The sequence below is a fragment of the Perognathus longimembris genome, chromosome 24, assembly GCF_023159225.1.
Source record: "Perognathus longimembris pacificus isolate PPM17 chromosome 24, ASM2315922v1, whole genome shotgun sequence".
In the NCBI taxonomy this organism is placed as follows: domain Eukaryota; kingdom Metazoa; phylum Chordata; class Mammalia; order Rodentia; family Heteromyidae; genus Perognathus; species Perognathus longimembris.
The window spans coordinates 7,621,280-7,638,167 of NC_063184.1; the positions used below are offsets into that span (position 1 = coordinate 7,621,280).

General features: G+C 42.3%; 1 protein-coding gene across 2 annotated transcripts in view; it reads left to right on the top strand.

Moving 5' to 3' along the window:
• Sec24d (SEC24 homolog D, COPII coat complex component) overlaps positions 1-15,664 on the top strand; it is a 90,094-nt gene extending 74,430 nt beyond the window's left edge. For both annotated transcript variants that reach the window (XM_048333775.1, XM_048333776.1), the window contains exons 16-23: positions 530-626; positions 742-887; positions 2,511-2,649; positions 3,603-3,721; positions 7,442-7,621; positions 8,956-9,147; positions 12,283-12,372; positions 14,853-15,664. In XM_048333775.1, coding sequence (XP_048189732.1) covers positions 530-626; positions 742-887; positions 2,511-2,649; positions 3,603-3,721; positions 7,442-7,621; positions 8,956-9,147; positions 12,283-12,372; positions 14,853-14,993 — 1,104 coding nt within the window. In that variant the 3' untranslated portion in view covers positions 14,994-15,664. The remainder of the gene's footprint in view (positions 1-529; positions 627-741; positions 888-2,510; positions 2,650-3,602; positions 3,722-7,441; positions 7,622-8,955; positions 9,148-12,282; positions 12,373-14,852) is intronic.
• The last annotated feature ends 1,224 nt before the right edge of the window (positions 15,665-16,888 follow it).

The following is a 16,888-nucleotide window of genomic DNA, read 5'->3' on the forward strand; positions in this document are numbered from 1 at the left end:
CTGCGTTCAGTCTCCAGGACTGACAGCCACCACCAAAAAGAGAAAGGAAAGGAAAGGGCCCCAAGCAGGGTTTCTACCCACTTCACGTGTGAAATACCGGCTCACTTAGCTTCACTGAGCTCTGTCCGTGGTGACATAAAAGGACCTCAGACTCATTGAACTGGGTGTTAACCTTACCCCTGACACTAAACCCTTGAGTAGATAATTTATTCTATGTTCACAGTGGAAAATTGAAATGATTGATTTTTTTTTCCCCCTTTCAAACGTTATAACGATGAAATGTAGCTGAGATTTCATTTGGAACCTTAAAGAATCATTGTCCAAAGATGACAGATAGATAAGATAGGTATATAATATTATATATATATATTTATATTTATTTAGCCAAAGAAACAAGCTATGCACATAAATATATTGAATTAGAATGAAAAACAAGAACTATTTTAAATCAGGTTACACCCACACCCACACTGCTATTTGAAGTATGCTGCTGCCCTCTAGTGCTCACTGATCGCATGTTCTTTTTTAGATTCATTTGGACAGCCAACAGTTTCTGAAGGACCTCAGAAACGACATCGAAAAGAAAATAGGCTTCGATGCCATCATGCGAGTTCGCACCAGCACAGGTAACCACCACCTGCACCATGTTTAGTTATCATTGGAGTCATGCTTTTCTTTTCAAATTCAACAGAAAGACAGTAAAACAGTAACAGTCAGAGGACCCTATATTTTTGTCTTTAGGTTTCAGAGCCACTGATTTTTTTGGTGCCATTTTTATGAACAATACGACTGACGTGGAGATGGCAGCCATTGACTGCGACAAGGCAGTGACTGTGGAGTTCAAGCACGATGACAAGCTCAGCGAAGACACGGGGGCCTTGATCCAGGTGACTCAATGATGATTCTCAGCTTTGGCTTTTCAGTGTGTGATGGGCAGAGAGGAGTAGGGACAGGGACACAAGCCATTTGAATAGACGTGCTAGTTTCTTCATTAAACAAAGAACCTAATGGGAGAGAGCAAGGGAAGCAATGACATTGTATAAAAGGAAATGTACTCCTTACCTAACTCATGTCATTGTCGTCCCCCTGTACATCATTTTTATAATAACAATAAAGTCATAATTTAAAAATAATTTTAACTCTGAGCTGGGTACCAGTCGCTTATGCCTGCAATCCTGTTCAGGAGGCAGAGATCTGAAGATTAAGGTTCAAAGCCAGCCCAGGCAAGAAAGTCTATGAGACTTCTTTTCCATTAACCAGCAAAAGGCCCAAAATGGAGCTATGGCTAAAGTGGTAGAGTGCCAGGCTTGAGCAAAAGAGCTAAGGAAGAGTGCCCAGGTTCTGAGTTCATAACCTTATAGTGACACACACACACACACACACACACACACACCCCAACTCTCTTTAAGTGAAAATGTCATTAGAGTACCATATTATGCCCCCCCCCAATCTCATGCATGTATATATATGGTACAATATGATATATACCATGCATGTGTCTTTGAAATGTGATGTAACAGTTGTATGTCATTGCAATGTGACGGAGCATTCACATGCCATTGCAAGGGAACCCAGAAAACTCGTGGGAATGACTTTTTTCTGCATTAGGACCCTTTTACTTCTGCCAGGTATGCATCTGTTGGCTGATGTCCCCATAACAAAGTACCACAAAAAGAATTTTATCTTTTCAAAGTTCTGGAGGCTGGAAATTCAAAATCAAAGACTTCTGAGGGCCATCCAGCGTGAATCTATACTAGGACTCTCCTCTTGGCATGTCATTGTCTTTCTGTGTCTGTGTAGTCTTCCCTCTATTCAAGTTCCTTCTCAGATAAAGACACAAGCACATTGGGTTGGGGCCTGCCCCCAGGGCCCTGTTAGAGTCACTTTACCTCTTTAAAGGTGCTATCACCCAAGTCCAGCTATAGTCTGAGGTGCTGGGGACCAGGACTCCATCATACAAGGCTGGGGGAAATCACAGTTGGGCCCATAAGAGCATGTCAAGCACATTATGGTATTATAAATGGAATTGAATTTGGCTTTGTAATGAGTAAAATTAACTAGGGACCATGGAGTTTTTCTGTTAAAATAAGGAAAAACATATACCAAAAGGCATCATTTTCAGATATCACCCTTGAACAGTGAAGAAAAGCAGGCAGTAAGTTGAAGATTATTAAAGCTGTTTGTATACTTAACAGGAGGCAAGCCTTGAGTAGTGCTATGATTTGTGAAGGCTCCTGACCTGAACTTTGCTAAGTGAGGTCTGCAAAATGGAAATGTGAGCAGATACTAAGGTGCGAACCGCCCATCAATGGCACATAAGAACTCTGCAGATGAGGTGTGGTCCTCATTCCCTCTTCATCAGTGTTGCTCACAAGGATAGGAAAAAAAATGCCATGAAGACTTGAGAGCACTTTTATCTAAGCCCACTGTTCTGCAAATGTTGATAAGCTCAAGTTAGCATGGCTAGTTGTGTGAATGCTAATGCCCCTGCCTCATTGTTGCTTCTGCAGTGTGCTGTGCTCTACACAACCATCGGTGGCCAAAGGCGACTCCGGATTCACAACCTGGGGTTAAACTGCAGCTCCCAATTAGCTGATCTGTACAAGAGCTGTGAGACAGATGCCCTGATCAACTTCTTTGCCAAGTCAGGTAACACCTTGTACCCTGCAGTTCCGTAAGCCTTGCTTCATAACTCAGTCAATACTTGTGGGTTAGAGGCAGTACCTAGAAACTTACTATGGTGGTACAAGTGTGTGGTAGAAAATTATTAAGCTGGGTGCTGGTGGTTCACACCTATAATCCTAGCTACTCAGTGGGCCGAGATCTGAGGATCATGGTTTGAAGTCAACCCAGGCAGGAAAGCCTGTGAGACTCTTTATCTCTATTAAAACTACCAAAAAAAGCCAGAAGTAAAGCTGTATGTAGCTCAAGTGGTAGAGTGCTCAGGGCCAGCACTCAGTCTCTGAGCCAGGACACACACACACCCACCCACACACCCACAGACCCACACCCCCCCCCCCCGAAAAAGCCAGAGTAGAGGACAATGAATACAGCATCTAAATTCAGCACAGGGCCAGGCTGCTCAGACTCTGGTTTTCTTCCTGGTGGAGAGTCTGGGTTGAAATGAGGGAAGGTGATGCGAAGGGTTTTATGATGTATATGACAGATCCCAGTGGCAGGTGACTCTGGACACCCTTGACCATCCATACTTTGATGAGTCTAAGAAATAGAATGGGTCTTCAGGGAGTCTTTTCTTTGTCTTTCCTTCTGAAACACCTCAGTTAAGAAGTCACAAGCAGCCCAGAAAATTCCACATGACAAAAAAAAAAAAAAGGACAAACTGGCCTTTTTCTTTGCTGGGTGTAGAATTTTGATTCTAATATTCTGAAGACCAACCTAAAACTTTTTGCTCTAGGGAGCCATCGTCTTCCATTGGCTATTCTTTGGTGGAGAGAGAGCCATTGGCATATAGCTTTCAAATGCTGCTCTCCTTGCTAGGTGATCTAAGATAAACAGTCATTTGCTCTTTTCTCTTATTTGAAGAGATCAGTTTCTAAGACTTTGATGTCCTTTCTTTTTTGTTCATGGTTGTGTGCACATAGCTTTTAAAGCAGTTTTACACCAGCCTCTGAAGGTGATCCGGGAAATCCTCGTTAATCAGACAGCCCATATGTTGGCGTGTTACCGGAAGAATTGTGCAAGCCCCTTGGCAGTGAGCCAGGTAAGCTACCTATGGTGCTTAGACGGTGAAGTATAAAACACACGTGATCTTTCAGCTTGAGCTACGGAAGACAATGATGCTGTGGGCACTTAGATGCTGGTAGGAAAGCCTACAGCCAGGAAGACTGAGAATACAATGGGGAGGGGGTGGGATTGAAGTATATATATATTTATTTATATATAATCAACATTGAAAAGCTGGGCTTTACAGAATGTCAGACCTGAAATGTGTATATACATCCAGCTGATAATCTCAACATTATGTATAAATGAAAGAATGTATCAAGATGGATATTTTTGTGTGAAATATGTATGCTAAAATATGTGTAAGCATATTAACAATGTCATCACTGATGGCAGTAATAATGTATGTTATTAAAATATAATTTATAAACATATGTTAGCTGCTCATACTGAGAAGTTACAGGTATGAAGAATTTTGAAAAAAATATATCTCTGGAAATTCTTTTCTTTCGCTCAAGGCTGTCACTCTATCATTCTGGCTTTTTTCCAGTTATATTTGTATACACAGGTCTCTTGGATATGTCTGCCTGGGCTCTAGCTTTGATCTTCAGTCCTCATATGTCAGCCTTCTGAGTAGCTAGCAGAAATTTTAGAAAATCACTTAAATAACCCTCATTTAGATGCTTTACCACACAACAGAATCCACCCTCAAATCCATGTTTGTTTTTACATTTGTTCTCTTGTTTACGTTCTTCCCTAGTCCAATAGTTAGCTATTTCTCATAGTTGTGTCTTAAACATTTGGCCATAAAAGTTTAACTGAAAAAGCAAAGAGTGAGCCAGAGATGGGCACATCTTGTAGTTCATTCGTTGTCAAAGTGGTTACTGACAGGATGTCTGAAAGCACCCCTGCGAGGAAACCTTTAGCCAGAAAAACAAAGCTGATAAATTCTGGATCCAAACTCATAATCTGTGTTCCAGAAGGAAAACAAAGGCATATTGAGATTAGACTTTCCCTAAAAGTTCCTTTTGTGTGGCTCAAAGTGATTGCCTATACATTTCATCTCCCATGCTGAGAATTGTATTAGCAATTGTTGGCTATATTTGAGGTTTTGACACTCATTATTATTCAGATGTTCCCCTATAGTAAATGTGAGTGTTCAGTGAACTATTGCTTACTGTGCTTGTTGACGTTGGGTGAAGCCCGTGAGCGCTACCAGCAGTCTCACCTGGACAGAGCCCAGGCTTTATGGTTTGTCTTGGGCCTCTGGGAAGACAGTTTTCCATCTGCAGTGTCTCACTTCTGCAAGGGATGAGATGAATAGGTACAGTTAGTGTTCTCTGCAAACTCATTTGTTAATGTTAGAATGTTGGGCTCAAAGACCACAAGTGAAAACTCTAATGAAGGGAGAAAAAGACTTTATCAGTTTAAAAGCATTTTCCCTACTGTTATACCATCTGTTTAATAGTTTAGTTATCCTGACGTAAAAAATATTATGATGTCTGTATTCTCTGAAAGAGAGATTATCCCTGTTCGTACAGTGAAATTTTTCTTCCTCCATCAGTACATGTTCAGTACATTCTTAACAAGTGAATGTCTTTAAACATGACAAAGTTTAGCTAGGCATAGTGTTTGGGAGGAAGAGATTGGGGGATCACAACTTGAGGGCCCCTAAAAAACTTGTAGGGCAAAAGAAAGTTTGTGATACTCCATCTCACCCAATGGCTGAGCACAGTGCCCACTTACTGTTATTGTTACTATTATTTGGAGGCACATCTGCCATCTGACAGCCCAGGGGGACATAAATAGGAAGAGCACAGGCATGCCAGGGAATTTTGTGTGTGTGCCAGTACTGGAGCTTCGTCACAGGGCCTTGCACTCTCTACCACATGAGCCACAGCGCCATCCCTGGCTTTTTCTGTTTATGAGGTACTGAGGAATCAAACCTTAGGGCTTTATGCATGCTCAGCAAGCACTCTACCACTAAGCCACATTCCCAGCCAGGCCTTGTACTCTCAATCAGCATTTTGGCTCACAGCTTGTCCTCTACACTTGAGCCATCCCACCAGTCCAGCTTTTCTTTTTGCTGGTTAATTGTAGGCCATCTCCAGAAAATTCTGCACCAGCTGGATTCAGACTTGGATCCTCAACCTTCTGAGTAGCTAGGATAACAGGCATGAACCACTGATGCCCAGTTAACTTTCTTAATGTGGCCTGTTTTAATCAGAAGAAATCTGTGATATTCACCAATAGTATGGAAAAACAACAACAGTACATATATACTTCTATTTGTGGATCTAGGAACTTTCTTAGTGCTTAAGAACTTTCTAGCAACTTTCTTAGTGTGTGATGTCCAGGAATAGTGCTGGCGGACATGGCTCTGAAACATGACTGGGACTCCTATGTGTTTTGATGGCAGCTTTCCTTGGCTGAGGAAGCAACTCAGTCTCATGTGCTGCTGAGTAGAAATGTTTGTGCTAGAGAAATAATTATCACAAGGGAAATGTTTTCTAGTAGAGAAAAATGTTAAAACTGTCTTTGGTGCTTTGAAAGAAACCACAAAGGAGGATCACATGTGCCTGAGTCTGTTAGAATATGTTCCTTATTTAGATCATGAGAAGAGACCTGTAATGTGAAAGATGTAAGATGAAGCAGGGGAGAAACACAAAGGCATGATGCCTGTGTGCCTCTGATCATATAAAATAATATTTACTTTATTTATTATTGAAATGCATCCTAGGAAAGGGAAATGAGGTTTTCATTTTGGTTGTTTTTGCTGTCTTGTCTTTTTGTCTTGTTTGTTCATTTATCTGTCTTTGGGAGGGCAAAAGGGGGGGCACAGAAATGGGCACAGAAATAAAAGGTGAACAAATGCAGCAGTGATACTCACCAGACACTGTGGAAAATGAACTGTACTACTCTGGGTGGGGGCAGGAGGGAAAAAATGGGAGAGAGCGAGAGAAGGAGTGGCATTGCCCAGAAAGAAATATACTTTTACTTGACTTATGTAACTGTAACTCTTCTGTACATCACTTTTATAATAACAATTTTTGAGACAAAAAATAAGTCTTAATAGAGCCCGAAGGGAGAGTTTCTTCTCAGAGTAGGTTCTGTTTTTTTTGTTTTGTTTTTTTTTTAATATTTCTAGTCCTGGGCTTTGAACTTGGGGCCTTGAACTGTTTTTGCTCAAGGCTAGGACTCTGCCACTTGAGCCATAGCTCCATTTCTGGCTTTTTTGTTGCTTCATTGGAGATGAAAGTCTCATGGACTTTCCTGCTCAGGCTGGCTTTGAACCTCAATCCTCAGGCCCTAGCCTCCTGAGTAGTTTAGGATTACAGCCATCACTTTAAAAGACAGATATCTACAAAGAAATCATGGACATATGGGGCAGATATTTCAGGCCTTTATGTACAAATTGGCATTATGCATATACAAACATGCCCTTTTGCATATTTTTAATTTTTATTTCCTTGTTTACTGGTGACCCATCCTATTAGAAGGAAGGTAGTCACTGTGGTCAGTCAGACTTGATTATTGTATCTACAGATAGTTGTTGATAGACTATTATCCAGAATGTTATGAACTGTCAGGTGGTCTTCGGCATTTCATAGCATATCATTATTGAACCAGAGTGATGGTGGAGAAATGCGTGCCTTTAATCTACACAACTTCCAAAGCAAATGATTCTTCCTTACACCTGGGAACTTGGGGGTCTTCCTTGCCAAAGTCCAGCTGAACACCTGCCTTTCTCTTCCAGCTGATTCTGCCGGAATCCATGAAGGTGTTCCCGGTGTACATGAACTGCTTGTTGAAGAACTGTGTGCTGCTCAGCCGCCCAGAGATCTCCACGGACGAGCGGGCGTACCAGAGGCAGCTGGTCATGGCCATGGCAGTGGCAGACTCCCAGCTCTTCTTCTACCCGCAGTTGCTGCCCATCGTAAGCGAGCGGCCTGTCACACTTGCACTTCCTAGCACAGTCGAAAAAGGGATTGCATTTTTTGTTTTTTTGCACACATGGATATGTGTGCAAACCTTTTGGAAGAAACTCAAAATTACAAATGGCTTTCAGAATCTGTGCACAGCACAGAGCAAGGGAGTTAGGAGGAGTCCAGATTTCTCTGAACAGCTCAGCTGGGTGGCTTGCCTGGCTCCTTCTCAACTCAGTCATCTTCAACTGAAAAGGCACACTGCGAAATCTGCAGATAACTTGGAATCACCTAAGTGGCAATCGTTAAAGAACTCCACAGCAAAGCTGGGTGCTGGTGGTTCACACCTGTAATCCTAGCTACTTAGGAAGTTGAGATCTGAGTGAGGACTGTGGTTCAAAGCTAGCCTAGGCAGGAAAGCCATGAGACTCTTATCTCCAGTTAACTACCAGAAAACTAAATGATGCTGTGGCTCAAAGTGGTAGAGTCCTAGCCTTGAGCAAAAGAGCTCTACCAACCCGTAGCCCACAAAACAAAAAAAGAAAGGGAGGGAACGAGGGAGGGAACTCTACAACATTAAAGAAAACTTATTTTCTTGCCTCAATCTTTACTCAGAAGTTACTGCCTGGACTGCCCCAATTAAAATTCTAACATTCCTCTCTCACTACCAATACACTTCCACTCCCACTTTTCTGTTGGTTCTGCATAGGTTGTTTTGTTTTGACAATACTGAGATTAGAACTCAGAAACTCAGGTTCGCTTAGGGTAGTCACTTGGCTGTCACTCTACCACTTGTGCCATGCCTCCTGCCCTGCTTTTTGCTGGTTATTTTGTAGTTAGAGTTTCACAAACTTTAAACTTTGAACCACAGTCTTCCAGAGTTTGGCTTCCTGACTAGCTAAGATTACAGGTATGAGCCATTGGCACCCAACTCTGAAAAGTTATTAAATATAACTGTCCAGACTTGTATACATTTTACACTTTTTTTGGTACTTGTGTGCTGGTCCTTGAGCTTTTTGTTGTTGTTGTTGTTGTGCAAGGCTAGCACTCAAAACTTGAGCCATGGCTCTACTTCTGGCTTTGAGTAGTGTATTAGAGATAAGTCCCACAGATTTTCCTGCCTGCGTTGGCTTTGAAGATTCTCAGATCTCACCCTTCTGAGTAGCTGAGCTTATTTTTCTACTTTTTATGCTCTTTTCTTCCAGCCAGATAATAACTAGGGCAATATCTGACCTTGAGTAGATACTGGTTAAGTGTGCATAGGAGGGAAAGAGGAAAGGAAGGGAGGGGAAGAATAAAGAAGAGGAGGAAGAGGGTTGGAACTCTCTTCTGTCTGTCCACACAGCACACGTTAGATGTGAAGAACACAGCGCTACCCGCCCCGGTCCGCTGCTCAGAGTCCCGCCTTTCGGAGGAAGGCATCTTCCTGTTGGCTAATGGTCTGCACATGTTCCTCTGGCTGGGCGTGAGCAGCCCGCCTGAGCTGATCCAGGCGATATTTAATGTGCCATCTTTTGCACATGTCAACACAGATATGGTATGTATTTTGGCATTGTTTTGTGAGATGTATACAAAAGATACATTCCTAAATAAATTTCCTGTGTACTTTAATATTACAAAGAAAAAAAGTAATAGAGCAAGTAATTCTGTATGAGCAAAACCAGATTTTGATGAATAAGAGCTGATACACAATTATTTACAGGAAATTGCACTGTGGCTCAAAGAGGTAGAGCACTAGCCTTGAGTGAAAGAGCTCAGGGACAGCGCCCAGTCCACAAGGTCAAGCCCCACAACTGACAAGAAAAAAAAAAAGACAATTATTTACAAAAAGAATTAACCACACTATATGATTTGAGCAGGAATTGCTGGTGCTTTACGATCACTTGCTGTATGGTAGTCATACCTGTCATTTTGTTCTCCTAGCAAATAAGTAAAGCAGATATGGCACCTATATTTTAAATTAAAATTTTAGACATTTTTAGTAATCAGGTTTCCATCACTGTGACAATCAAGATACTTATCTTGACAAAAATGGGTATTTTGGCTGACAATTTGGGAAATTTGAGCAACTTATTAATTTAATTTTTTTTTTTTTTGCCAGTCCTCGGCCTTGGACTCAGGACCTGAGCACTGTCTCTGGCTTCTTTTTGCTCAAGGCTAGCACTCTGCCACTTGAGCCACAACACCACTTCTGGCCATTTTCTATACACGTCGTGCTGGGGAATTGAACCCAGGGCTTCATGTATATGAGGCAAGCACTCTTGCCACTAGGCCATATTCCCAGCCCTTAACTTAATTTTTATTTTGTATTATTATAAAGGTGATGTACAGAGGGGTTACAGTTACATAAGTCAGGTAATGAGTAGTACATTTCTTTCTGGACAATGTTACTTCTTCTCTAACTCCTAGTTTTTCCCTCTCATCACTACTATCTATAAGTTGTATAGTTCATTTTTCCACATAGTCTCTAGTGAGTACCACTGCTGCATTTGTTCACTTTTCCCTCCCTCCATTTCTGTGTCCCCTTTACCTTCTCAAAGACAGATGAACAAACAAACAAGACAAAAAGACAAGACAACAAAATAACAGCAAAGAAAAAAACCCTCATTTCCATTGCCTGTTGTCAAGCTTTTGTAGCTGAGCCAAGGAAGGCCCAGAGCTGAGTTGTTGCAGGCAGTTGGGTAAAGGCGGGCCTGGACTTGCTTCCTCAGCCCCAGCTTATTCTGAATGCCGACGAGATGCAAGCATCCATGTTGGGCTAGAGACTCAAATCAGATTAACACAAGACAAGACAGTTATGAGAACAGATGATAGGCCCTTTAATTGTAATCACAACAAAAGACAGTGTGGGTTGGGTGTGGAAATGAACACAAAATGCCAATTTTTAAAAACATTTTAGGACCCCCAGCCATGTTACGTTGGGGGCTGACATTGGTTGCAGATGTACCCGCCTGTATGTCGCACTGTGGCTGGCGTGGCAGGGCTGTTGCTCTGCACGGTGGTGGAGTCTGGGGAATTCTTCCCTGAAGTCCTGGCAGGATGGCTAATTCCAGGTGTTCTGTCTAATTTTGAGTGTGAGTGTATAATTTAGGGAACCTGTAATCTCTTGTAGAAAGCAGTAGGAATAAAGTTTAAAGCTCCAAAGATAGGCTGGTGGTCAGTTCAGAGCTAGCTGCGGACCATTACGAATGCCATAAAAATGTTTTGAAAGGAATCCAGGTGCACATAGTCCATGGAGACTCGCTTTAGGATTAAGACGAAGATCTCGGAACAGTAAGATGCCTGCACATAGGAGAAATTAAGGCATTGTTAGAAATGAAATTCTTTTTTTTTTGGCCAGTCCTGGGCCTTGGACTCAGGGCCTGAGCACTGTCCCTGGCTTCTTCTCGCTCAAGGCTAGCACTCTGCCACTTGAGCCACAGCGCGGCTTCTGGCCGTTTTCTGTATATGTGGTGCTGGGGAATCGAACCTAGGGCCTCGTGTATCCGAGGCAGGCACTCTTGCCACTAGGCTATATCCCCAGCCCCAGAAATGAAATTCTTAAAGAGAGAACCAGAATTAAAATTCCATGGGCAAGGACTTTGTGTCCTTTATGTTTATGTAAACATCTGCACTTTCTTCAAAAAAAGAAACAAAATTAAAAACATTCTTTTCCAAAGAAGCTAGCACATTGATGCATGTACATCAAGAGTACTTTATTTGCTGAAAATAAAGGACCCATCAGTGACTGGGGCCGCGGCTCATGCGGTAGAGCACCAGCCACGAGCAAGGCAAGCCACTTTGTACAACACCTTAATAATACCAATAAAACTAGAGTTTAAAAATGTTAAGGAAAAAAAAGGTAAGCAAGCCGGAGGCCTTGAATACAAACCTTAGTAACCACACACACACACACACACACACACACACACACACACACACACACGTCCAAGACTACACAGAGGAGAAAGTATGAATGTGCATGATGAAGCCTCTCGAACACAGTGGGCTGTATTCTTTTCCTGAGGCTCAGAGCTGTTCCAGGCCCGCATCCTGACTCCCTCTTGTGTGGCTCCCTGAAGAATGTGTGGTGTTGGATCTCATCCCTCGTGCAGGGAGTCGCGGGGAACATCTGACCCTGCCAGCCAGGAAGTGGCTCCTGCAGCCGTGTGCAGCCAGACTGTTTTGTAAACTACTCACCGGATTTGGGGGAAATATGAGAGACCACATCCCCTTGAAAAATAAGCAGTTTGGTAGTTTGTTTTTTCATGTTGGACCCAAACAAGGCAATGAGGAGATACAGCACGTTTTTTACTTGGACATGCAACCCTAAAGCACAGACCCTGGGAAGGGCTTCAGCATCAGCAGGCTCCAAAGGCGTCCTTGAGATAAACCATCACATCCGACAGGCCACCGCAGCCACACACATCTGTCACATTCCACAGGAGGGTTTGGTTGTTTTTTTTTTTTTTAAACAACTATTTTCAAAAGATAGAGAAAATGATTTCATCAGTGGGAATGTGTGCCCCCAAAAAAGTAATTTTAAGTTCAGAGTTTTCCATATTTTGTTTTCAGGTAAGTGAATTAAGCCCGTCGCCTCCAGTACTCGAAGGATACATCTGATGTTCTCTCACGTCACGTCTTCTATGTCATCCTCGAAAGTGAACTGAAACTGTGATTTTCTTCACTGTAGACCCTGCTTCCGGAGGTGGGAAATCCATACTCGCAACAGCTCAGAATGACCATGAATCTTCTCCAGCAGAAGAGGCCGTATTCCATGAAGGTGAAAAGGAGATTTGGCTGGGCTTTATCAGGGTTTATTTTTCCATTTATTTTATGACTCTTTAAGGGTATGTCTGTATTTTTTAATATTTATTTACTTAGTAAGTGGGACTTAAACTCACTTTTGCTTGGCTTTTTTTCCCCCCCGGAGGCTGACCTCTTCCACTTGAGCCACACCTCTGCTTCTGGCTTTTTGCTGGTTAACTGGAGATCAGAATCTTGGGGATTTTTCTGCCCAGGCTGGCTTTGTACTACAATTCTCAAATCTCAGACTCCTGAGCAGCTGGGATTACAGGCATGAGTCATCAGCACCCAGCAAATATTCCACATTGCTATGATGTAACTCATACTAACTTCCGATTAGGAGTTATCACCAAGAATTAGCTTTAAGTATCAACTTAAAATCATGAAGATCTATTTCATGGTGCAGCAGCAATTGATATCATTGGCAGGCTTTGAAATAACTTTTCCTTCAGTGCCTAAAAGTACTTCAAAGCTAAGGGACAGGGCCCAGGACTGGAGTTCAAGTCCCAGTTCTGGCACAAAAGAGAGAGACAGACAGAGACAGAGACAGAAGATTGAATAGGAAAGAAACACTAAGAAGCTAAATTGAGCCAGGTATGGTGGCCATACCTATAGTTCCAGCTCCTCAGGAGGCTGAGGCAAGAGAATTGCTTCTGTCCATGAGTTCAGGGCCAGCCTAGGCAACATTACTGAGACTGTTTTTTTTTTAAAGACAACAAACAAAGCAAAATCAAATTAGAAGGTGCTGCCACTGTTCAGGTGATGCTAATTACTTTTTCAGACTCAATTTCTTGGGCCTCATTCTTAATTTTGTGGTGGAAAAAAAAAGATTTCCCTCGTGAGATGACTAGAAACAATGCTGATACATTCTAGATCTGCTCTTCATGGTTCTCTGTGCTGCAGAGGTTTGCCCTCAGTTGCTCCTGTCTTTTCTGGACAACTCTCTTCCCTCTGGCTCTTTTCCACAGTTTGCAAACTGTTTAAGCCTAACTGCTCCTGCAGAATTCTGCTTCCCTTCCCAGCCATTCTTTCTACAAATATTTACTGCATATTATCATCATAGCAGACATTCCCTTACCAGCAGGTTCTTGAAAAAGTCATCTGTGCTTGACTATTTGTGACTTCTCCTTCCCCTCCCTCCACTAGTCTATAAACAGCTAAATTGCTGAAGACAACAGATTTTCAAGGCTTTTTTAGCAACATGTACAACATGGAATATTACCTCATTCCTGGAATTCTGTCTTCTATCACCTTTTAAAACAGTGATCTCGACTCTTCTTTCCCAGCGACCTTCCCAGCTAACCTGCCCCCTAAGAGTGGGGTATGGTTTGTGTCCATGGCGCTCTGCTTTTTTTCTCAGCACATCCTTCCTAGGACATCCTAATTGCTCCAGCATGCAGTGACTCAGGCCTTGGGAGAGGAGACTGAGTATGGTGCACACTGCTTTCTGAGGCCTCTCTGGTAGACCAGTGAGCCCCCACAACTCTTCATGCTGACATCAGAAAGTCAAGACCTACAGCACAGTTGCAGTCAGCATTACACATCTTTCTCCTGACATCTGCAAAATGACCACACAAAGGAAACAAAATCATACTCTTCCTAGTTAAGACTGGATAGAAGGGGTGGAAGCTGGAGGCTCATACCTGTAATCCTAGCTGCTCAGGAGGCTGAGATCTGAGGATCACTGTTCAAAGCCAGTTCAAGCAGGAAAGTCTGTGACTCATCCCCAGTTAACCAGCAAAAAGAGTTGTGATTCAAGTGGTAGAATGTTAGCCTTGAGTATATAAGTGAAGGGACAATACCAAGGTTCTGAGTTCAAGCTCCAGTACTGACACACGTGTGTGTTACATGTGTGCACACACACACAAAGCCTTGCAATAATTTACACGCCAGCTGTCTTATACATGAAGCATTCCGGTATGGAATGCTCTCAAACCCTACCCCATCCCTTAAAGGCCTAGGAAAACCTACGTGACAGTGACTCTGTAAAGCCTTTCCCATAGCACTCTACTTATGGGAATTTTGCATGTATATGTGTGCATGTGCCAGTACTTAGGCTTGAACTCAGGGCCTCACATTCTCCCTTAGCTCAAGGCTAGTACTCTACCAATTGAGCCCCACCTCCACTCCTGGCTTTTTGGTGGTTAACCAGAGATAGTCTTACAAACTTTCTTACTCAAGCTGGCTTTGAACCAAGATCTTCAGTCTTAGCCTCCTGAATTGCTAGGATTACAGGCATGAGCCATCAGGAGCCTAGTGGAAATTTTACTCTTTGCCACTGAAAATTCAATGTCTGGTGTGGAGCTGGTGCCTTCCTCTGCTCTGGTACCAGGCACTCTGGGGGCGGGGGTGGGGGGTTAATCCACAGTCAGTATTCTACAGCACTTGGAAAAATGGAAGCAAGCTAAACAGAGCCACGTGAGAAAATGTTTGTAACCAGCGGCTGTTGTTTCCTAGCTGATAATAGTAAAGCAGCGAGAACAGCCAGAGATGGTCTTCCGACAGTTCCTGGTGGAAGACAAAGGGCTGTACGGAGGCGCATCCTACGTGGACTTCCTGTGTTGTGTTCACAAGGAGATCTGCCAGCTGCTTAACTGAAACTTCTTTCGGCAATGTTGCAATTGAAAGAGGTCTCTCCTTCTTGGTGCCTAATTTTCCAGATGACATAGGCTAGTTTTGATTTCTTGCTCAATTTCAGAATATCTTTCCAAGACGGCATTTAGGACTGTAGCTTTGGTGCTCAGGTATAAAGCCAGTGAAGGGACAGTTGTACCATAAAGGGAACAAGTCTATTTCTGATTGCACAACTTTTAATTTGAAAACTGATGCAGTTTCCATTTCATGAAAAGCGTAGTTTACAGAAACATAAACATTCTCAATTTTCTTTGTGCTAGACATATAAATTATTTTTCAAAGTGTATAGATTTGGAGTAAAAAGTTGTCTGGTTTCCCTCATATTTACAGTGAGAGGGAAAATTAATTTTTACATTATGCCTAATTTTTTAAAGTCGTTGAACTCCATTGAACTAATTTTTCAAAGTAAAGTTTGCATAGTACTTTTAATAACCTTGGAATCTATCTGGTAGAACTTGTGTTCTACTATATTTTCCATAATTATATTTGTCTATGTTGAAAGTATTTTCCAGGTGTTTTGTCTATAAAACTGTCTTATCAATATTCTTAATGGTTCTTTGTACAATTTTCATGGTTTCTACCTGTATATAATGGATCTTAACCAGTACCAATAAATCACTTCATATACTCTTAAATCAGTGTAAAAGTACTTTTCAGGCATTCTGAGATTCTTTAAAAAGGATAATACAGTGTCTTGGGGAAAACTGGATAGGTCACTAAGAGTAAATCAGGATGAGAAGATAATCTTTTGTTTCCAGGTTGAGGAGTGTTATAACCTAGGAGCTGTTTTGTTTTTTGCCAGTCCTGGGGCTTGAACTCAAGGCGTGAGCACTGTCCCTGGCTTCTTTTTTTTTTTTTTTTGGCCAGTCCTGGGCCTTGGACTCAGGGCCTGAGCACTGTCCCTGGCTTCCTTTTGCTCAAGGCTAGCACTCTGCCAACCTGAGCCACAGCGCCACTTCTGGCCGTTTTCTGTATATGTGGTGCTGGGGAATCAAACCCAGGGCCTCATGTATACGAGGCTAGCTCTCTTGCCACTAGGCCATATCCCCAGCCCCCCTGGCTTCTTTTTGCTCAAGGCTAGCACTCTACCATTTGAGCCACAGTGCCACTTCCAGTTTTTTCTGTTTATGTGGTGCTGAGGAATCACTTCATGTATACGAGGTGAGCACTTTACCACTAGACCATATTCCCAGCCCAAATCTAGGAGCTATTAAAGACCATGTACTCAAAACATTAAAAAAGTTCTCAAATACATCTTTGTGGGCAAAGAAATACAAACTGACCACAGACATTAGTAATGATGAGTATGTGTATATGTGTATATATGTATATGGACATATGTATATACATATATATCAGTGATTTGGGGTGTGTGACATCAAATAGTGTCTGCCTTATTCAACTTTTATCAAAAGTATGAATAACAGCTACAGTATACCATGAAGCGCATGTCCCAAGAGTTTTGTGACCATTTCTACATTAATTCCTTTGAACCAAACCTAATCCCATTATCAGTTCCATGTATACAACAAGTGAGCTTGAAGCAAGTAAGTACTCTGCCTATGATTCCATGCCTAACACGGAGTGTGAAATTGGCAGATGCCATGAAGTTGACTCTAATGTTAAAACAAAGTGACAGGATTTACATCCCTCCAATATTAACTGCCAAGAATTGTAAGCTTCTAGACTTGCATAAAAAAAAAAAGGCCAGATGCACACGTGGGAGACACTTCTGTAGGTATTAAAAAAGGAACTTGAAGTGTGGGAACAGCGGTTGTTATCGCAAAGCACTTTCTCTCAGTTGTGGGGAGAGGCCACCACGTGACAGAAGCATCCCATTCACACCTCCTGCTGAAATC